The sequence below is a fragment of the Amphichorda felina genome (assembly GCF_050947745.1).
Source record: "Amphichorda felina strain 45539 chromosome Unknown scaffold_1, whole genome shotgun sequence".
Taxonomy (NCBI): Eukaryota; Fungi; Ascomycota; class Sordariomycetes; order Hypocreales; family Bionectriaceae; genus Amphichorda; species Amphichorda felina.
Genome location: NW_028145049.1, coordinates 1,514,809 through 1,536,031, shown reverse-complemented (window position 1 = coordinate 1,536,031; position 21,223 = coordinate 1,514,809). Strand labels below are relative to the sequence as shown.

At 56.3% G+C, this 21,223-nt stretch overlaps 7 protein-coding genes across 7 annotated transcripts; 3 read left to right on the top strand and 4 right to left on the bottom strand.

Moving 5' to 3' along the window:
- Positions 1–175: 175 nt before the first annotated feature.
- On the top strand, positions 176–2,706 carry ACO1O0_000492 (pyridoxal phosphate-dependent transferase; the record flags this gene model as incomplete). Its single annotated transcript, XM_083189991.1, has 2 exons — positions 176–248; positions 320–2,706. 2 exons carry the CDS (start codon positions 176–178, stop codon positions 2,704–2,706), a joined length of 2,460 nt encoding a protein of 819 aa, XP_083053850.1.
- A 280-nt stretch (positions 2,707–2,986) lies between these two features.
- Positions 2,987–5,167, bottom strand: ACO1O0_000491 (uncharacterized protein; the record flags this gene model as incomplete). Its single annotated transcript, XM_083189990.1, has 5 exons — positions 2,987–3,619; positions 3,667–4,466; positions 4,525–4,685; positions 4,756–4,823; positions 4,889–5,167. The coding sequence occupies 5 exons, from the start codon at positions 5,165–5,167 to the stop codon at positions 2,987–2,989; spliced, it is 1,941 nt and encodes a 646-aa protein (XP_083053849.1).
- Positions 5,168–6,682: 1,515 nt separating this feature from the next.
- Positions 6,683–8,215, top strand: CHT4_1 (glycoside hydrolase family 18 protein; the record flags this gene model as incomplete). Its single annotated transcript, XM_083189989.1, has 3 exons — positions 6,683–6,894; positions 6,934–7,026; positions 7,081–8,215. 3 exons carry the CDS (start codon positions 6,683–6,685, stop codon positions 8,213–8,215), a joined length of 1,440 nt encoding a protein of 479 aa, XP_083053848.1.
- Positions 8,216–8,815: 600 nt separating this feature from the next.
- Positions 8,816–11,099, bottom strand: ACO1O0_000489 (uncharacterized protein; the record flags this gene model as incomplete). Its single annotated transcript, XM_083189988.1, has 3 exons — positions 8,816–10,633; positions 10,708–10,974; positions 11,040–11,099. 3 exons carry the CDS (start codon positions 11,097–11,099, stop codon positions 8,816–8,818), a joined length of 2,145 nt encoding a protein of 714 aa, XP_083053847.1.
- Positions 11,100–11,793: 694 nt separating this feature from the next.
- On the bottom strand, positions 11,794–13,843 carry GND1 (6-phosphogluconate dehydrogenase; the record flags this gene model as incomplete). Its single annotated transcript, XM_083189987.1, has 5 exons — positions 11,794–12,234; positions 12,306–12,740; positions 12,800–13,355; positions 13,419–13,550; positions 13,830–13,843. 5 exons carry the CDS (start codon positions 13,841–13,843, stop codon positions 11,794–11,796), a joined length of 1,578 nt encoding a protein of 525 aa, XP_083053846.1.
- A 2,386-nt stretch (positions 13,844–16,229) lies between these two features.
- ACO1O0_000487 (uncharacterized protein) lies at positions 16,230–17,363 on the top strand (the record flags this gene model as incomplete). The annotated part of the gene is made up of 1 exon (XM_083189986.1): positions 16,230–17,363. The coding sequence occupies one exon, from the start codon at positions 16,230–16,232 to the stop codon at positions 17,361–17,363; it is 1,134 nt and encodes a 377-aa protein (XP_083053845.1).
- A 487-nt stretch (positions 17,364–17,850) lies between these two features.
- Positions 17,851–19,880, bottom strand: ACO1O0_000486 (triose-phosphate transporter family-domain-containing protein; the record flags this gene model as incomplete). The annotated part of the gene is made up of 4 exons (XM_083189985.1): positions 17,851–18,713; positions 18,767–19,073; positions 19,129–19,763; positions 19,865–19,880. The coding sequence occupies 4 exons, from the start codon at positions 19,878–19,880 to the stop codon at positions 17,851–17,853; spliced, it is 1,821 nt and encodes a 606-aa protein (XP_083053844.1).
- Between the last annotated feature and the right edge of the window lie 1,343 nt (positions 19,881–21,223).

Genomic DNA, 21,223 nt, shown 5'->3' with positions numbered 1-21,223 from the left:
TGCCGCGACTCTTCTAACCCGCGACATTCTACCATGACGCTCCAGCTGTCGTCGATTGCGGTGCCCGTGCTAGATCTCCAGTCTCCAGAGGGATGAACTGAGCGAACTCATCCTACTTCGTATCTCCATCTCTGTCTTATCTATCTTCAGCGTGAGCAACTTCGTGGCCGTGACCATGTTGGATGCCGGTACAGAGTATGGCGATGCCATCGAGGCAATGCGGGGGAATGAGTATCCCATGCTCCAGGGTGAGACCCCACCGCCTCCCTCTTCCCCTTCCTCCCGAGACGACGCTTGCTGATACTGGAAATAGACTCAGTATACCTCGATCATGCCGGCGCAACCCTGTGCTCAAAGTCTGTCATGGATGGCTTTGCCCGTGACATGACCTCTGTCCTCTACGGAAACCCCCACTCGGCCTCCTGGCCATCCCAACAGTCCACTGCGAGGATCGAGAACGTCCGCCTGCGGCTGCTCAGCTTCTTCCAAGCCGACCCCAGCGAGTTTGATCTAGTCTTTGTCGCCAACTCGACCGCGGGCGTTAAGCTTGTCGTAGAGGGGATGAGGTCCCTCCCCCAAGGCTTCATCTATGCCCACCACCAGGCTTGCCACACGAGTCTTATTGGCATCCGAGAGGAGGCCCGAAGCAGCGCATGCCTCGATGATGCGTCCATTCAGTCATGGTTTCAGGGAGAGCCCCCCTTCGAGCCGAGTCGCCGCGCGGCATCTGCTACTCTAGTGGCATACAGCGGCCAATCCCACATGGACGGTAGACGCTATCCACTGTCATGGTCTAGGGATCTGCGAGAAAGATGCCATGCTTCTCTGCCCAAAGTGTACACCTTGCTCGACGCGGCATCGCTCACTGCCACATCTCCTCTTGATCTTAGCGACCCCGACCGTGGGCCCGACTTTACGGTTCTGAGCCTGTACAAGATCTTCGGCTTCCCTGATCTTGGGGCCCTCATTGTCCGCCGCCCCGCAGAGACCATCTTTTCCCATAGGAGGTATTTCGGCGGTGGCACGGTTGATATGGTCGTGTGTGGCAAGGAGCAGTGGCATGCTCCCAAATCCCAGTTTCTACACGAGCGCCTAGAGGATGGTACTCTACCATTTCACAACATAATAGCTCTCGACACCGCCATGACTGTCCATGAAAGACTCTTTAGGTCCATGAGACATGTTAGCCGGCATACCGCAAGCCTTACCAGCCAATTACTCAATAGCCTTGGGGTCCTTCGGCATGGGAACGGCCAGCCTGTGTGTGTCATCTATACCGATGGTGGGGCGGATCTCGGACCTGGTCCCGTTGTATCCTTCAACATTAAGAATAGTGCAGGGGCCTGGATCAGCCTCACTGAGTTTGACAAGTTGGCTATCTTGAAAAAGATGCATGTACGAACGGGTGGTCTCTGCAGTCCGGGAGGTATCGCCTCTGCACTGAAATTGGCACCGTGGGAGATGAAGAGGAACTTCTCGGCGGGGTTCCGATGCGGCACTGATAGCGATATCATGGCTGGGAAACCTACAGGTGTCATCCGGGTAAGCTTTGGTGCAATGAGTACAGCGTCGGACGTATCACGATTCGTCGAGTTCATGGAGGAGTTCTTTGTGGAGGCCACCCCTTTGCCTCCTCGATTCTCACCTCCTATGGCGACCGAGACCCGCCAGGCATCACGGCTGGAGGTGAAAAACATCACCGTCTTCCCGATTAAGAGTTGTGGTGGACTACATGTGCCAAAAAGAACGGCTTGGGAGATTCGACCGGAGGGTTTGGCTTGGGATAGGGAATGGTGTCTAGTTCACCGCGGGTCCGGTCAGGCACTCAGCCAAAAACGATATACGCAAATGGCTCTCCTGAAGCCGTCCATCGATTTTGAAAAAGGCGTGCTCCAGGTCCACTGGAGAGGCAGTCCGCTGCCGGGAGAGACCCCTGACCGCATCACAATACCACTCTCCGCCAACCCCAAACTCTTCGACACAACCCGTCGCCAGATGCCGTCGCGAGTCTGTGGCGACGAGATATCCCCGTACATCTACTCATCTCACGAAATCAATAACTTCTTCTCTGCCGCCCTCGACGTACCCTGCCTCCTCACCAGGTTCCCCCCGGGAGGACGGGGGCTGGGGAGCCGATCTTCCAAGGCTCGCATGCAAACACACCAGCAGGGCGGCCGAGCCCAAATCCAGCAACTCCCCGGGGCGTTTCCCAGCCTCCCCTCGCCACCCGAGTCTGACTCGGAGCAGCAAAAAGAGGAGGGCAGGATTCTGCTCGCGAACGAGAGCCCCATCCTGATGATCCACAGCGCGAGCGTCAACGCTCTCAACCGCGAAATCGACAGTCGGGGCGGCTCCCCCGTCGACGAATCGGCCTTCCGGGCAAACATCATCGTGCAAGCTGCGGGAGGGGAAGAGCAGAGCCTGGCCCCATTCTCGGAGGACCTGTGGCGGGCTATCCGTATTGGCCCGCACGGCTTCAAACTCCTTGGTGCCTGCCGGAGGTGCCAGATGGTGTGCGTCGATCAGAAGACGGGCGACAAGAAGCAGGAGCCTTATGTCACCTTGGCCAAGACAAGGCGGTTTGACGGCAAGGTCTACTTCGGATGCCACATGTGTCACAGTCCCAAGGTAGAGCAACAAAGTGAGGTGACGCAGTGTCCGACTATTCAGGTTGGAGACCCCGTATTGGTGGATGAAGAAGAATAGGCACATGGACCAAGCAGGGCCTTCAAGCTGTGTTGCAATGTATATATACCATAAACATAGATATCCAAACACCTCATTATATCTACGGATATTATCCTATGTGTGAAATGTATACTTACAAGTCTATACTATCTAACCAAGTCTCTAGTATTTCCAAAGCATTGCGAAAGGGTAGCAAATGGTATCTCTGGATTCAAACGAGGCCGTTCAAGCCACGCGGACGTTTCCGCGCTTCATATCTTGTCCATATCCACAACTCTGTGGATTAGAAAGGTGAGATCTAAATAGCGACAGAGCGCTGCTGTAGGCTGTGCTGCCGCGCATGCAAGATCTGTCGCTGCCTCATAACCGTAGCCCGGGACTGGGTCTTGGAGAGGGGGTATCCCCATTCCTTGTTCCCATTCACACTAATGGATTGTTCATCCTCCGCCCTGGGAACATTCACACGCCTCTCATCCCTCCGCGAGGATAACAAGAAGAAATCATGAATGGCACTGTGTTCGAGCTCCCGCGGCCTGCCGTCTGTTGTCCAGTAACGCTCCTCGCTGAGCTCCTCGGACAGGTGACGGCGAAAGTAGCGGTCTTGGGTAACCCACCATGCACGCCAGAGGAAGAGGATGATGATGGTCAGCGGAATGCATATGATCCAGTAGACCCAGAACTTGTGGCTGAGTATCTCATCCGACTCGGGCTCTCCTCCTGGACTGCCGCCGGATTTACCTGCTCCGTCTTCGTCCTTGTCAGGAGCCAGCCAGTCGAACATGGACATACCGAAGAGGGTGCCAATGAATTCACCCGGCAGGAAGATGGCTGTGATGACCGCGAGGGCCTTCATCGAGGCGCTGTCGCGGGAGGAGGTCACGGCCATACGAGCGTTGAGCGCGTTGTCTTCTTGAGCCATCCTACTGTAGATCTGCCGTTTATTAGTGTTGTCCAGTCTTCCACTCCAGCGAAACTCACAATGTCAATCTGGGCACGGCACCGGGCCTCAGCCATGCGCCTTTCAGTCTCCAAACTCATGGAGAGACGCAGCAGGGCCTCTAGGTATTGCCTGATTTCGTGCCAGTGCATACCTAGCTCATCCGCCATGATCAAGGGCTCACTCCCCGACTTGGAGGGGGCGCTCTGGCCCGGAACGGCAAGAAAGGGTAGGGGTGAAGACTCTCGCTCAAAGGAGCCGAAATGATCTCCCCCCATGTTTAGGTCGCGGCTTAGTGGAGGCGCCATTGAGCCGTCAAGTCGCTCAGAGAGCTCATCGCCCGCAAGCATCAGGAGCTTGACGGCCCTCTCCATCCAGCGGATTGTATCCAGCAGTTTGATGGTGCCCCTCAGCACCTCATGGGCCTTCTTCATGAGGTTCGTCATGTTCATTGGGCCCCATTTAGGTTCTGTCTCATCTTTGCCTCCCGTGAGGCGCTTTCGAAACGACTTGTTGACGGGGTCCGTGGGCTGGGACGGGCCGAGGTTGCTGCTGACCTCTTCCTCGAGCGCAACAACGTCCAAGGTGTTATCCGCGACGGCCTCCTCGCAGCGCATGAACTGAACCTGGAGGAGGACGACGGCCATGATGAGGGGATGGGCCCAGTGGTTGCGACACGACTCTAAGCGATGGTCATACTCGTCAAGATCATCAAGTCGATGGCGCCTTGGCTCCCAAGATTGCCGGATCATGATGGTTGCTGACCTTGTAAAGACATTATAAGTCAGAGAAATGAAATCACAAGGGGTCTTGGGACTCTCGGGGAACGAGAGAATCAGGCCTACACTTGTCATAAGCTCTCTGCAACCACAACGGTACGGTGGGAGAGTGCCACTTACTCAACATTGACCTGTCCCTGGACCAAAAACGAGACTCGGTTGCTATTCGGGTGGCGTACTGGAGAGTCGCCGGGTGAAGATCAAGGTCTGCGATGTCCCTGGGCGACAAACTCAGCATATCTGGGGCGCCTTCGAAAGGAGACTTGCGGCGGAAGCATATGCTGCGCGCTCTCTGTTAGCTAGTCTTTTTATTATGGCCACCCAATCTTGGGACCGATTGAGGGCACCTACACTCTACGAACACGCCCGTGCAAGTCTTCAAGAGTGTCCTCATCCCTCTCTGGAACGCGAAACTCGCCCTTTCCCAGGTTAGCAGGCGGCTGGGGAGGGTGTTGGACCTTCGTGTCCATGACGAGTGGCATACGTTACGATCTACTTTAAAACCGTGGCGGAAGGCAAGGTCAAGCATGGTAGCGCCCGACGCATCATCCTGGCTGAAGCGGTGGGTGATGTGGTTTTCATTGACGACTCTCTTCCTGGGTGCAGGTTCCTGTCGCGGCGTCCCCGGTGGCCTACCGTACACAACGTACTCATCGTACTCGACCTTTGTGTAAGCCTGCTCGCCCTCTAGAAGGATCTGGGCAGCGCAGGCCTGCTGGTCGTAGTTGAAGAGGTCAGAGCCATGGTGCCCGGAGAGAGTCATGGTTGCGGAAGCTTTATCCGGGATCGAAGAGCATTGAGGGCGTCTCTGAAAGATAGGACTCTCTCAATTGGGATCTGGAAAGATGAGAAGATAACAGAGCATGGCCGTATCGCGATGTGGTGGGGGGAGCACAGCCTTTTTAAATGCTTCGAGAAGTTCGCGATCATCAGGGACGAGCCACACTAAGGGGCAGGCTGAACGAGCTGCCAGCAGCCCAACCAACCAACTGGACCAGGGTATTACTTCAGGCTCTCAGCCTCGCAGGGCCACCGCTGGCTTGGGGCGGCGTGGAGGACAGGGATGCGGTGGAGGGAAATTCAGTGAAGCGCCGTGAGTGGGCGAACGACGTTGCCCCAGGCTGGGATCCATCTTGGCGACGCCCAACTGACGTCTGTTGACGCTGTCATGAAGTGCTCAGCCTTCTCATGTGACCACGACGTGCAGATTCATGGGGCCAAGCGGGCCAAGTGGAGGGAAAGTAGGAGAGCCCAATCCGCAGAAACCCGGTGAGTGGCGACGCGGGGAAGGAAGCATTGGTTGGGTCCTTCCAGCTGGTTGGCAATTGTCATTTGAGGACGGAAAGAAGTGGAAGGTGGGAAGCCGCCCGGTCTTGGCTGCCCGGATGAATGTGGGAGTCGCCGGAGCCATGCTCTGCGAGGAAAGTACCTGTGGGTCGTAGCCCATCATCAAATCAAATCAAACTGCTAGGGCCCCAGCAGCTACCGCCTCCAACTCCAATTTCAACTTTATCTCCAACTTCACCTCCAACTTGGCTTCATTCCACCATCGACCACAATTGTACGTCTCTTGTCAACGGGACGACGGGCGCCCGCGTCTCGTGGGATGTCATCCCTAGGTCCTCTAGGTCGCCTGAATCATCGGCTTTTCAGGATAGCTTCGAAACCCTTGAAACACCCTCGACACGCCAACGACAATGGACCCAACAATGTATTTCGAGTCTTGACATTGGACATCTTGGGGCAGTCATGCGCTAAAACTCTTTATCTATTTATTTTCAAGCTCTTGGCAGTACACGCATGATTTACGAAAGTTCACTGCCTTCCATTGTCTGAACAATCTTCATTGTCCGTGCAAGTGACAGTCGCCCCCGTGACTTCTATCGAACCTCCACTCGTATCTGGCAATGAATCCGACCCTAGTCTTTATCTTTATGGTCAACCAGGTGTCGGCAAACATCGAAGAGCATTTCAGGTCTGCCAGTGCCTTGGCAGCTCGTCTCTTGTTTCCCAGCAGATGTCACATGGTGATTTTGTTTTTCTCTTTCTGTCCTCGCCCCCCTTCGAGCAAACCGCTCTCACTGTTTGGAGTTGCCTGCCCTCGGCTGTAAGCGTGATTCTCTGCGTCTTTTTGTCAATCGTTCTCATTGTGCCCAAGTACCTGGCCTGATGTCAAGGGATTGGTCTTGAATCTGCACTAGTATATAAAAGGGCCGAGCAGCCTCTACAACACTGTCGCTCCGATTCAGACCAGAAAATTAGCAATCATCTCAACAAAATGATCAAGAATATCTTGTTCCTGGCACTGTTAGCAGTTCAGACCGCCGTTGCTGTGCCCCAGAACTTGGACCGCCGCGCCGACTCAGATAGTACTGCGAACACGCCTAGCCCAGCTGCGACTCCGACTCCTGATCCTGGGTCTGATTCTGGGGACGAGGGTGGTTTTGTGAATGCAATCTATTATAGAGAAGGGCAAGCATTCTCTGCCCTGTATAGTACCCACGATGCTATTCTAACTCCTGCTCACAGGTTGGACGACGGTCATAAAATTAGTAATATCGAGGGTCAGCAGATCACCCATATTATCTACGGGTTTGCCAAGATCAACACCGATGGAGCAGTGTTCGAAAAACCTTCCATGCCCTGCGGAAGCAAATACTAAACTGTGCTGTGTAGTATTTCTGGTAACTCAGAGGCCGACCTGGGCGGTACATTCCTCAGTGATCACAAAGCTGGGGGAAACGTAAGAGCGCTTTTCGAGCTCAAGGAAAAATATAAACATCTCAAAATTATTCTCTCGATTGGCGGCCCGGCAAACTCGAAAGCAGGCCAGTTCGGAAATATCCGCCAAATCGACAGCGGTTGGAGAGATTTTGCTCTCAGTGCCGTTAACCTGATGTATGACTGGGGTTTCGACGGCATCAACATTCACTGGGAGTATCTTAAATCAGACGATGCTTCGAACCTAGGCCTTCTCCTCAAGGTTTGCCGCGAACAGCTAAAGGAAAGAAGCGAAGAGAACAACAAATACCCATATTCCCTCAGTATGACGACTCCTGGGAAATATGAGCAGTACAAGTTCCTCAATTTCAAAGAAATCAGTGACAACGTCGATTTCTTGTTCGTCAAATCCTATGACTACGCTACTGACGGAGAAGTCTATACCATCAGTCACTCTTCCAACATCTACGGGGACCGCTCCTACGGCGGCAATGCCACGCTATACTCTACAGACGATGCCTTGAAGTATTACCTTGACGGCGGAGCTTCCCCTAAGAAGATCATCCTCGGCATACCACTCCACGGCCGCGCCTTTACCCGGCAGGGCAAAGGTTTAGGCGATGTCGGTTTACCCAAACTGAATAGCGACACCAAGGATGGGGCCTACTACTACAAAGACCTACCAATAGGCAATGAAGAGGTGGACGAAGAGCTCATAGCCGCGTGGTCTTACAACGCGAAAGATAAAGCCATCTACTCCTACGACAATGTCCAAACGGTGGCTGCCAAGGTGCACTACATTAAGGAAATGAAGCTCGGCGGAGTCGTGTTCTCGGAGGCTTACGGCGACAAAAAAGACGAAGATAGCTTGGTCTTTACGGCGTGCAGGAAACTATGCAATCTAGACCGCTCGGATAACCAGCTTGACTATCCGGGTAGCAGGTATATAAACATCAGCAACGACGACGACGACGACGACGACGAAGACGAGGACGGGGACGAAGACTACAACAAGCAGAAGAGAGCTGGGATCCCCCAATGGAAGCGTGCCAATAAAGGGAATAACTGCAGGGATTTGTGCTCTGCCTGAGATGCCTCATAGAACATGGAGGTTGTAGGGGGATGAGCCTGGGGCGATTGATATTGTTCTGCATTTCGCTGTCCAACACTTTCATTAAACATTGCGCACGAGGGCAACCAAGATGGAAGTTTTATAGTGCTAGAATTTGACTTCTTTCCTTTATCACCGTAGCAGCTCCTCCTGGTAGACTTCTGGGCGTTGTTGTGCCCGGAGACGCCTCGATCCCACTCGTGACCTGACAGTCGCTGGCCCTTGTCATGACATCTCTGCCTCAATCAACATGCTAACAAAAACCCCTGTTAAAGGTGCCTAGGAAGGAGGAAAGATGGAGTATGTCGCACCTCTGGAATTTCAACTTTTCTCTTTACTACCGTCCTAGTGGAGGGGCATACCTGGTCCATCCACCAACCCTTTTGACCACGCTTCATCGACATCAGCCAAAGTATTGGCACAGCGCAATAAGTACCAACAAGGCATAATACAAGATCCCATTGGTTTCCTGGCCCTATTTTATACAGGACGTAAGCAAATTACATCTTCTCATACCAAGAGAACTTCCAACGCCTGATCCCCGATCCACACCACACCCTTCCCCCCCTTAACCTCGCTCTACATATCCTGTCCCGGCGTGCCTGTAGTGTCCACGCCGTGGAAGGCATCGCCAAAGGCCGAGTCCTCCATGTCCATCTGCAGATCCAGACCCTCGCCCAGCTCACCCGCCGAGCCGTCCAGGGCGGGCGTGTCGAACCCCGCCAGCGCGTCGCCGGCCGTGTCGAGGTCGCCCAGCGAGCTGAAGTCGTTCTGGTCGAAGTCCCCGTCGGTGATGGCCGGAGTAGCTGCGGCTGAGACCGGCTTGACCGATGCTGCGGTCGGTTTCGGCGTGTTGGCATCTGAAGCTGAAGCAGCGGTGGTGGCTGCTGCGGGAGCGCCAACGTCAGGGGTCCCGTCCTTGGGGACGACTACCCAGTCTCCGCTCCCCGTCCCCTGGTCCGGAGCCGTGCCTGATTGCTCCTTCGGGGCAGCGTCTGTGCCTCCCATGGTCACATCCCCGCTAGTGGCAGGCTGCGGTTGCTGTGCAGGCGGCTGTCCCACGGCGGGAGACCCAACGTTGGCGTTTTGAGGAGTCGCTGCGCTAGATTGGACAGCAGACAGCTGTGCCTGGGGCGTCGGGAAGTTCGCCGGGGTCGAGTGCGGCGACAAGCCGGTGCCCATCTGGTCTAGCAGACCAGCTGCGGTGCCGCCCATGTCAATGTCCGACTCGCCGATCATAATGCCACTGTTTTGGGACCCCGACTGCGATGGCTGACGGGACATCTGCGGCGGCTGCGGCGGCGCGACGGGCTCAGGGGCTGGTGCCTGCCAGCCACCCTCCTGGACACACTTGACGGCAGGCTGGCTCTCAATCTTGCGACCTGTCGACGACTCAATCTCCTGGATGATCTCCTCGACCGTGGTCTTGAGGCCCTCGCTCTTGAGCTCGCCGCCATCGTGTGGCATCCAAAGCTCCGATCCAGCGTCCTCTAGTGACCGCAGCTGCTTCTCCTTGGTGTTCAGGATGGACTTTTGCTTCATATCGGCCATGGCTGCCTCATGCTCCTCCTTCATCTTCTCCATCTGAGCCTTCTCGGACGCGATATGATCGTCGACACGCTTCCGGAACTCGTCCGCCTTTTCGGGGTCCAGCCTTCCGACATATGCCTTGGACTCATCGGGAACCTTGCTGTATGCGTCACCCCCCTGGGCAGTGAAGATACCCTCTGTTAACGAGGCCAGATCACCCATGAGTCCGAGGTTCAGGTCGGCCGGGGTGATCTGGTTAATCCTGTACGGAGAGGACAGGATCTCCTCCATCCACTCGTGATTCTGTTGATAGCGAGCAAGCGAGATCTCCCTCGGGATCATGTGGTCAAACATGTCGCCCCGCGACGTATCCTCATCGTCGTCAAAAGTCGGCTCTATGGGGGGCATGCCCGGGACCGGTGGCTGCTGAGCGGCGTTGGAGGCGTGACGAGCACGCTTAGCGGGCGGGCCAGCCACGCCCTGAGGGGGGTACGCCATGTGCTGGGGGACGCCGCGAGGGGCCATCTGCGGCTCCATCGGGCGGCCTGTGAGCTCGGGGAGTGTGGGCCAGTTTGCGCGGTCGGAGAGCATGAACTCCTTGCGGCGGATGTGGCCAGCCTTGAGCAGGAACTGGCGCTGCTGCATGGCGTTGTGGAGGCGCTGGTCATAGGGCACCATGTTGGCCGGGATCGTATCGTTCGGTTCGGAAGGGCCCCAGTGTACGATGAAGAGATTTGGGTCGGGCTGGGGTGTGTTCGGGTTCGCGTGGCCAGACACAGGGACCAGGCGGAATCGACGTCTTGCGTGAGCGGCGTACTGCTCCTGAGGCGGCGCATACCCAGCCTTGAGGTAGTAGATCTCGAGAATCTGGCCACATGGTTAGCTCCCGACGTGCCCATACTCCTATTACGCTGTAAAAAAAAAAAAAAAAAGATACACACCAGTCCATTGCCCAGGTCGTGCTTGTACAGCTGCTCTGGCGGCGCCCATATATATCCATCGGTCGCAAAGCTGGTCGCGAGTCTCTGCAGGGGCTGCCATGTCATGAGAACGGTGCCATCAGCAGGCTTATCTAGGAACTGCCAGCAGAAGGGTGCTTTATCGCGGGCGATGAGGGGAGCCTGCATCAGCCATGACGCGACGTCGTTGAGGTTGACGTGTGCGACTTGGGGGTATCTGCGGGATGACACGAGGTGGACATGGGGCATCTACGCACAAGTTAGCGACTCCTATATTTCTCCCTAGAATTGAGAGAAGCTTGGAGGCAACATACCAGGTCCTGGGGGACGCTGAAGCTGGGGTCGGGGTGGTTCATTTGGTTCATCATGGCCATTGTTGGGCGCAGTCTCCCGCGCGGAGGCGCGACGGGTCGAGGGTTTTTGTAATCCGGCTCTTCTGGCCACTACGCGATGGCACACCGGGGCGACTGCGCAAAGAGCAAAAAGCTACCAGCGAAGCAGCTCTGGTCAATGGTCGTGGGGGATCGGATGTCGCATAGATGGATCAAGTGGTCGCGGTCGAAGTTGGAGATCCGTCAATTGACTGACTGCCCTTCGCTGCGCGCCCCCCAAAATTCGTCCGCGACGAGGCTGGCAAGTTCTAACCAATAGAATCGTGTAGTTGTCTACCAAAAAGTGGAGATTTCCTGTACCTGTTACTCTCCCAGTTCCGATGTATTGCCGTATCTCTTAAGTTGCGCTTCTTGTCACAACTCATCACCAACTTCTTTCACGAAACGGCAGTGTGGTTTGGGATAATATGCTATTAAAGACCAAATGCCGGACTATCATGTCTAATTTTGCTCCCACCACTTCCTTCTTTTTCCCCAGCAGCCCAGTTGTTGGCCTGACTTGAGATTAGACCATCCCGACCACCGTCCATGTGGTGGTGGTAGCATTCTGGAGAACTAACTATCCAGCTCTCCCCACGAATGAGCGCATACAAAAACTCAACCCGTGCTTCGTTCTCATATACAAAACAACCCACAGCCCCCCGAAACTAAGCTCCTCACACTCTCCGCAAGCCGCTTATGCCTGGTAGGTGGAAGCAGCGACGTTTCCGCCACGGCCAGTCCAGTTGACGTGAATGTCAGTGCCAACCTTGTACTTGTCGTTGGCATCCTCGGGCTTGATGCGGAAGGTGTGGGCGCCAAAGTAGTCACGCTGGGCCTGCAGCAGGTTGGCGGGCAGGTTGGCGGTGCGGTATCCGTCGAACCAAGACAGGGCCGTCGAGAAGGCCGGGGTAGGGATACCCAGAAGGGCAGCCTTGGAAACCACGTCCCTCCAGCCGGGCTGGGCCTTGTGGATGGCCTTGTTGAAGAAGTCGTCAAAGAGCAGGTTCTTGAGGTCAGGCTGCTTGCGGTAAGCCGAGGTGATGTCCTTCAGGAAGACGGATCGGATGATGCAGCCACCGCGCCACATGAGAGCAATGGAAGGCTTGTTCAGCTTCCAGCCGTACTCCTTAGCAGCCTAAGAAAATAGTAAGCGAGCTGTTTCTTACACCAACTACAGTCATCTTCCTTTTAGCGGGGTTTCCTTACCTCCTGCATCAGCATGAAGCCCTGGGCGTACGAGATGATCTTGGAGGCGTAAAGGGCCTGCTCGAGATCGTCGAGGAACTGAGCCCTGTCGCCCTCGAACTTGGTGGTGCGGCTCTTGAACTCGAGCTTCTTGGAGGCCTCAACACGCTCATCCTTGATGGCGGACAGGCAGCGAGCCAGGACAGCCTCGGCGATCAACGTCACGGGCATGCCAAGGTCGAGGGCGTTGACGGCAGTCCACTTGCCGGTACCCTTCTGGCCAGCCTTGTCGAGGATCTTCTCTACGAGGGCAGTGCCATCGTCGTCGTTGTAGTACATGATGTCGCGAGTGATCTCGATCAGGAAGGAGTCGAGGACACCGGTGTTCCACTTGGCAAAGACATCGCCAATCTCCTTGCTGCTCATGCCGAGGCCACGCTTCATGATGTCGTAGGCCTACAGATAACATTGTCAGCCCCGGAAACCCTCTGATTCTAGCAGCATTGTTAACTCACCTCGCAGATGAGCTGCATATCACCGTACTCAATACCGTTGTGGACCATCTTGACGTAGTGACCAGCGCCCTCGTCGCCGACCCACTCGCAGCAGGCCTCGCCGTCGCTCTTGGCGGCGATGCTCTGGAAGATGTCCTTGATGTAAGGCCAGGCCTCCTCGTTGCCACCGGGCATCATGGAAGGGCCGTAACGGGCACCCTCCTCGCCACCAGAGACACCGGCGCCGACGAAGCGGATGCCCTTGGCCTTGAGCTCCTTGGTACGGCGGTTGGAGTCGGGGAAGTGAGAGTTACCGCCGTCAATGACGATATCTCCGTTGTCGAGGAGGGGCAGCAGCTTGGCGATCCAGTCGTCAACGGCCTGGCCGGCCTGGACGAGGAGCATGATACGGCGGGGGGACTTGAGCTTGCTGACAAATTCCTCAACGGAGTGAGCGCCGACAATGGACTTGCCCTTGGCCTCATTTTCCAGGAATCGATCGACCTTGGAGACTGTTCGGTTGAAGGCGCAGATGGTGAAACCGTGGTCGGCCATGTTCATGATCAGGTTCTGTCCCCTGTTGGCGACATGGTTAGCCTTGCCCGGGACCCCCACGAGGGTAGAGGGAGGGACAACTTACATGACAGCCAGGCCAATGAGACCCAGATCCGCGCTTGCCACATGGTCAGCATTTTCCGAAGAGGACCGGCTGGATGATGGAGGAGGGGATTGCTGCGCGTCACCGCCAAGCTTGATGTTCGCTAGGCGAGCGCTGTCTCAAGACCATGAGCAATGTCCAGCACAGCGCAACGGGAGCAGGGAGCCCAGAATGCCCCCAACGCAAGGAAGAGCCAGCTGGCGCCGAGCAGGGCAGCGGAGTATCAGCATAGCAGGCAGCTCAACACCAGCTTAGACTCGCGATGGCAGCATCGAGGGTGCGGGAATTGAGGTCATCGACGAAGTGCGACGCAGAGGACAGACTTTGGGGCGGGGTGTGGTGGGGTAATGCAATCATCTGGATGGAGGGGCATGATGATCTTGGTTTACTTACACGGGGCCAGACATGATGGGCAGCTGTGGTATCTTTGGAGTAATGGGGGAAGAATATTTGGACAAGCTGGTGAGCGCAGGAGAGGTAAATGTCTCGTTCCTGGCGGAGTGTCTGGAGGTCTGTTGGTGATGAGGTGAAGATGGAGAGGGCGACCTAGGGTGGAGGGGCAGGCCCCCGATATAAAGTACCAAAGCTGGAAGGTTTTGACGCGGCTCGAGCATAAAGTGATGCACACCTTCTGCAACGGAAATATAAACGCTTGCTAAACTCAAATCGGACCATAGGCTCCCCACCAAGAACTGGTGTGATACCAGAGTAGTCTCGATTTACCTCTGTAGGCTGCTAGGACAGCAGCGGCCTCCTAGGTAGCCTCCAAGGGCGCTATGACAACGTCATGGCGAATCTGCGTGGAGGCCATCGTCTGACTGGGATTAGCGGGCGTTCATTTACGACACAGATGTGCATGATTCCACGCTCCAACCATGCAATCATGGAGCTCGTACACGCAGGAAGCAGTCCAGACGTGCCAAGAAAAGCGGGTATTTCAGTGATTGGCGGGGCTGTAAGCCCGTAACCGTCGTCATTATTGCTTCGGGGGGTTGTCAGTGTCACCACCCTTTTCTCAGGCCTTTGCGTGCATCGAGAAGCTTGGGGACCAGGAGCTAAGGTGTAGTTACCAAGTATTATCCCTTCTGGCTTGTGTCCGTCCTCGCTGTGAGGAGACACAGAGCATCAGACGTTGATGACTACTTCAAACGTTGGAATCACTGGCTCGCTATAAATTTTAAATACCCTAGGACCCCCTCGAGCGGAAATGTTACATCCTCCGACAGCTCTGGTTGCATGCCGCCCAAAGATATCCCGCTTGATCAGCCACTGGTAATAATAATGGGCATACCACATCGGGGCAGTGCGGCACGAGCTGCGGAATTCCCACCACCGGCGGCGCATCGAGGGCCATTCGCCAGGCGCAGCACAAGCGCATCCCCAACGCAAATACTCCGTACTGCAACTGATACCTAATAATAAGTGTGAGGCCCTCGCATAGACAACTCTTGGAAGTATTTCATTTCTTGGTAGCTGCACGGTATTACAGCGGGAGTGAGCACCTTGCATCTACAGCCCAGCCACCCAGGTATTATTCAACGCTGTTACTCGGCCAGTCCGACAGGGCGTATCGCCGCTGGCAACCGCCCAAACGTGCCTGTGTCAGATCCTGCAACACCAACAGCAGGCGGACATTCACCCTGCACGGACGGCGGCATCATCGGGGAGCCGCCGAGACCATCGTAGCCCAAGTGGCCACTGACAACCGGCTATTTTGCCCAGCCAGTGGGGGTCGGCTTCGCAAAGTGACGCATTTTGCGCATTTATCCCAACAGAATTTGAGGCATTTCGGGCCCTTTCCCAGCTGCCAGTGTTTCCATAGCGATGCTGATCACTGGTTGAATTTCCAGGTTCGCAAGGGTCAGGTAATAATAAGACGTGTTGCTCAGTGCCTTTCTGCCACGAGCCGGGCGCTGCTTTGCGGCCAAGAGAACCCTTCTCTTCTTGGTAGGAATGGCCAGCTGGGTCGCCTGCTTGCATTTCCGGTTTCCGACCCATCAGCGCCGCGAGTATCGGGACGGACGACATCGATCCGATGCGAGGTCGGCCCTGCGGCCCCGGCAACGTGGCTCTGACGGTTTCTGACACGCATTGATAATCAGACTACCAACTAGTAGTATCTCCAGTGATTCACCTTCGGACTTAGTTAACGCGGCCAAATCGCGCGCATCGGGCCGGCGAGCCCACCGAATCGTTGATCGCCTCTGGCTGCCTCCCTCCAGAAAGATTCATCTCCTATGTAGTATCCGAATCTATTTCCGTGACGACGACGGAGGTGGATATCCGCTTGCTTCCATATATGCTTCTCCAGCGTAGAAAGTTAATAGATGAACATACTGGTACCGTATATGACGGGGCTGGACCACAGTGGCCGTGTTCCAAAAGCCTCTAGGTTGTAACAAAAACCTAACGTTTAGAAACCATCCAAGGAGAGCTATCAATCTACGTAGAAGTTGAAGCAATGTGGTCGTAGAGATGGAAGACATCTTGTAAGGTCAACGTGTGATTGTCGATGTCTCACGTGACATATCACGTGCGGCGCAAACATGGAAATCGACGACATCTACAACGGGCCATCCAGAGCCTTCAACGAAACAAGGCTTAGTTGCCACTCGCTCACATCGACAGAACAAACCCCAGAAAAACGTCCACCTCACCTTCCGCGACGAGATCTACTGGGCCGGAGTCTATCGCCTCAGCGCGAGCAACTTTGAGCAACTGGGAGCTCAAGGTACGTTTCTTCACAAACACCAAGCCGCCCCCCAGTTTAGAGAAGAAGCCATCTTGTTCATCATGGCGCACCCTCCCCCTCCAGGCACCAACAACCTCCCCGCGAGACCCCCGGCCGCCTCCGGAGGCTTCAGCAGGTCCGGCTTCAAGCCCGCCTTCTCTGTGCCAGCACCGCAGCACTCGTACGGCGCCGCCCCGACCTACGGCCCGTCCGCACCTCCTCCTCCTCCAACCCAGCACCACCACCAGTATGGCGCCCCGTCGTACCCCTCGTACAGCGCACCGCCTGGCGCCGCCCCCGCCGTGAGCGCCGCGCCACCCTCCTACTCGTCACCCTCATACTCGTCGTACGCGCCGCAGCCCCCCAGCAGCTACGTCCCGCAGAGCTACGGCCAGCCGCCGTCGTCCTACGCCGCGGCGGCGCCCCCCCCGCAGATCCGCAACCCCTTCCCCGAGTCCGGCGCCGGCGGCGCCAGCAGCAACAGCAGCAGCAGCGCCTTCGACCCGGAGATGGCGGCGCAGATCGCGCAGTGGCAGAGCGCGTACGTGACCAGGGACAGCCGCGACGAGGGCCAGCAGCAGCCGGGGGCGGCGCAGCAGGGCCCCGGCGGCAGCGGCGGTGGCAGCGGCAGGCCTGCCGAGGTGCCTCCCGCGATCGCGGCGGCCAACGCCAACCTGCACCCGGACAAGAAGCAGACGGTGGTGCGCGAGGGCGGGGGCAAGAAGTGGACGGACGACACGCTGCTGGAGTGGGACCCGTCGCACCTGCGGCTGTTTGTGGGCAACCTGGCGGGCGAGACGACGGACGACGCGCTCCTCAAGGCCTTCTCGCGGTGGGAGTCGGTGCAGAAGGCGCGCGTGATCCGCGACAAGCGCACCACGAAGTCCAAGGGGTACGGGTTCGTGAGCTTCAGCAACGCCGACGACTTCTTCTCTGCCGCCAAGGAGATGAACGGCAAGTACATCCAGAGCCACCCGGTTGTCGTCCGCAAGGCAAATACGGAGATCAAGGTTGCGAAGGTCAAGGAGAAGGACCACCGGGGGAAGAAGAACAATAAGAACAAGAAGAGTGGGCATGGGGGCGGTGGTGGGGGAGGAGCGGCAGGGGGATACGATGCCCATCTGGGACCTTACGGCGGCGCCGGTGTGACGAAACCAGGACAGAAGACCAAGAACGGGTTGAAGCTGCTTGGTTGACATTAATAGCTGGTGCGGCCATCGAGCGTGCTTGGGAATTGGGACTTGGTGTTCGGCGTACAACTCTTGGGCATATATGGGGAAAGAGGTGTAGATTAGCTTGGACTTGGCAAAGTATGCACATATGAATGAGGCACGAGCCAGTAATTTCATCATCGTGGACCATCAGTGAAGATTTCTGTGTTGTCTAAAAGCCTGGTCCTCTCTGGGTATCATAATCACCTAGCTCTCCCACAGCACCAGGTCCTCGGGTTCTACCAAATCGGCCTCTCACCTTCTTACAGAGGCACCGTTGATCTTCTTTTCCGCAGCCGTGCCATAGATGCAAATCAGTCCTGTCCTTTTATCGCCCCGACCGTACCCTTCTAACCGCGGTCTTGTAGATATGTTACATTAAGGAATATGCCGCTCAGCCCAGTGTATGTTGTGATGGTAGGAGGAAAAAAAAGAAATGCACGCTAAACGATTGATCACTGTGGATGCTGGTCTAATCATTATGTCTGTCCAGGGCAGCCTCCTTATTCTCTTCACCATGTGATGAGCGTAATAAGTTGGGCTGTATATCGCCATCTGAAGTGACAAGGGCATTGCCGCTGATATCGGTACTCGGTCGGAGCAAGCCCACTGTCTCTTCGTGGCTGTCGTCGTCGTCAATGTCGGTAGCATTGCCGCTCGATGGCTGGGAGCCGGGATGCTGATATCGGCCGTTGACGCCCGTCCGCGCCTCTTCGCGCATTTTGGAGAGTTTGATGTAGTTGTAACCAGCGATGGCACCTAAGGTCGTAATAAGGCCGACAAAGTTAATGATGGTGAGCGTCTCCTCAAAGATAATGGTCGCAGCCATGATAGTCACGACCTCCTTGAAAATGCCAGCAATGGACAGGGTGACGACCGAAGTCCGCTGCAGCAGAGCGAACTCGGCGGCTGTCATTAGGAAAGCCAGACATCCGGGGAAGAACAGAAACAGAGGAGTCATGACGACACCCCATTCCGCACTTAGTGCGGCAAGGCCCTCGCATAATGGGCCAAATCCTTCGACGGGAAAGGCAAGGCTAAGAAGTGTGACAAACATGACGGGAGTAAGTAGGAAGATGCTGGAGAACGGGTTCGAGGTGGCGGGGTGGCGGAGTAAAAGAATCTGCGTCAGAGCCCATCGGAAGCCTGAAAAAAAGGCGGCAGAGATGATGAGGACGAACCCTCCCAGCTTGAACTCGATTTCCCCAAAAACCATGAGGACAATGCCGACAACCATGGTTGCAATAATGCCAACAAGACGCCATGTCGGGGCCTCCAATCGGAAGAGGAAGGCGAAGAGCAGGACGAAGGCCAGAGAAGAGGATTTGCACATTGCTAGGGGTTGTTAGTTTTCACACCATGTAGGGGGCGCAACGGGTCCAACGCACTGTAAAAGCTAAGGCTGATGAACTTGAGCGATGTGTTGCCCAGGCCAATATCCAGGCCCGTCGCGCATCCACAGGGCCCGATCCTCGTCAAGTAAAACATCTTGCCAACAGCCGAGGTGTTGTTTGCCGGCTCAGCCTCGTGCCTCGACCTCCCCATGTCCGATTCGTGTGGCACCTGCGGCCGTAGTGAAGGCACAAAGTATAGCACCAGACCCGAAAGCATGAACTGGACAACCATATGCATTGACGTGGTAAAAAGGGGGAACGCAAAGTTGAGGCGCTCCTCGTCGAACATCCATTTGTTGTACTGGGCTGTGTTAGCGGCTATAGACGTACATCGGGGGTACCAATCCAAGACTTACAAGTGAGATGGATAAGGAGAAGAGGTACCACAGGAGTATGAGGCCAAGGTTGATGCCTATGCGCCTAACAATGCTCTTGTTCACCTCCTTTTGCTCGTCTGGTGACAGGCTCTTCTCCCGAGCTATTCGCTGGTCTAGTAATGTGTTCCGCCTCTTCTTCTTCTGTTTCCGCTGCTTCTCCTTCCGCGTCAGACCCGTCTCCTCGTCATCGCGCAAATCCTCGTCGCTGAAGCTGTCGGAATCGTGGTCGTACTTGTTGACGACCGGGCTGGCGACCAATCCGCCGTCCTCTAGGATCTTGGGCTCCTCTGTCAGGCTGGGCCCGGCCACGGAGGCCTGGGGGTACTGGGAGCTAAGCAAGCTCTGGGATCGGGGGCGCCCGGAGGCCGGCGTAGCCTGGACAATGGGGTTCATGAGGCTGCTCTTGCGCCTTCGGTGGCCGGCAATGATGGGCTCCATCTCGATGTCGTCGCGGGCCGAGCCGCCGCCGGCAAAGGAGGAGGAAGCGGCAGTGGTGCCGGGCGAGGCAGCGGTGACAGGGTGTGCAGACACAGGTTCGTCGACGATGCGAGAGGAGACGTCGCCACTAGATTGGGGCACGACAACGGAGAGGGAGGCGGAGGCGGAGGCGGAGGCTGAAGCGGTTGGTATGGGAGGTACGGATGGGCGATGTGGAAAGGAAGCAGAGGGAGAGGAGGGAGAGGGAGAGGAGGCCCGTGTGGAGCGAGTCGCGGACATGTTGGTGCTTTCATACAATGGGAGGCTCGGGGGGGTGCCAGGTGTGTCGAGCCAATCCAGACTGCCAGAGGACCTTGTATGGATCAGATGGGGATCTGGCTCCACGGTGCGATCCACGGCTGCCGTCGCTCAAGACCCTTTCCTCAGGCTCTGCTTGGCAGGCGAGCTGGGGCCGGGCTGGATTGTGCTGTGCTGTGCAATGCTCGACGGTGTGTGGGCTGGGACTGTGGTGTGCAGGCAGCGCGGAAGACGATGCAGTGGAGCGACACGACCGAGGGACCCCGTGGAGCCGGCTGGGAAGTGGACCCTCAGGAAAGGGAATCTATTACTACAAAGTACTTTGGTACGGAGTACCTTAGTGGTGGACTGGTCACAGGTGCTGGACGAGGCGCCTGCACCTACGCCAACAGGGCCTGCGGCGCTGCCTTGTTGACTGCCAAGAAGCTGCCAGGTCTTGCCTGACAGGACCAGGCAAAGCAACAACAGTGCGCCAACCTCCTGGTTCCAGGTTGGAACCTGGGAAATCAGCAGGTGTGCAAGGAGCAAGAAGCAAGAAGCCGGCCACTGGCGAATGCCAGCGCAGAGAGTTCCACCCCAGGTTCCACTGTCCCAGCGCTGGGCCCCTGGAAGAGCCCTGGCTGTGGCGTCTGCGAGCTCCTTCCTTCAACTTTGGTAACTCACTCCCAACCCCTGGTGTCCTCGTACTCGGTACGAAGTACCTAAGTTACATGGTACGTTAGTACTTAGGAGAACCACCAGAGGCATCCATTGGCTAGGTACGTAGGTAGCGAGGTAATCGCTGACGAAGGCGCCAGCAACTGGAGAGTCGGCCTTGCGCTGAGGCAAGACAAAGCTCACCTGTGAGTCTGTGACCTCAACATTGAGCATCGGGCCACCCAGGCAGCGTCTCGCTGTTAAATGTGGCTGGACCGTGTCCTCGCGCCCGGGCGCATAAAACGGACAATCTCCCGCCACTGGGCTCATTTGCAACAACAACTTGGCTGGTTGGGATCGAGTCATCGACGACGGGGGCGTGAACGCGGGCTTGACAGACCTGACGGGCTGACAAACAACTGACGTCTTGGATTCTTTCTGGTCCCCGTTTCTTCTGCCCCGGAGCCACTGATCTTCAGGCATTACTTCATGCCTGCCATGCCATCGATCTCGACAGCCGGGAGACATGCATACCTAGGTACATGGTAAACGCTAGGAAACGCGACAACTCACGGGACCAGAAAAGCAAGCATATGAACAGTTCATGACTTCCAGCCACCAGGCACAGTCCAATGAATGCCCCGTCCGGCAGTGCTGGACCCTAGCGCGAGTGTGAAATGTGAACAGCGAATTATTGAAGCTC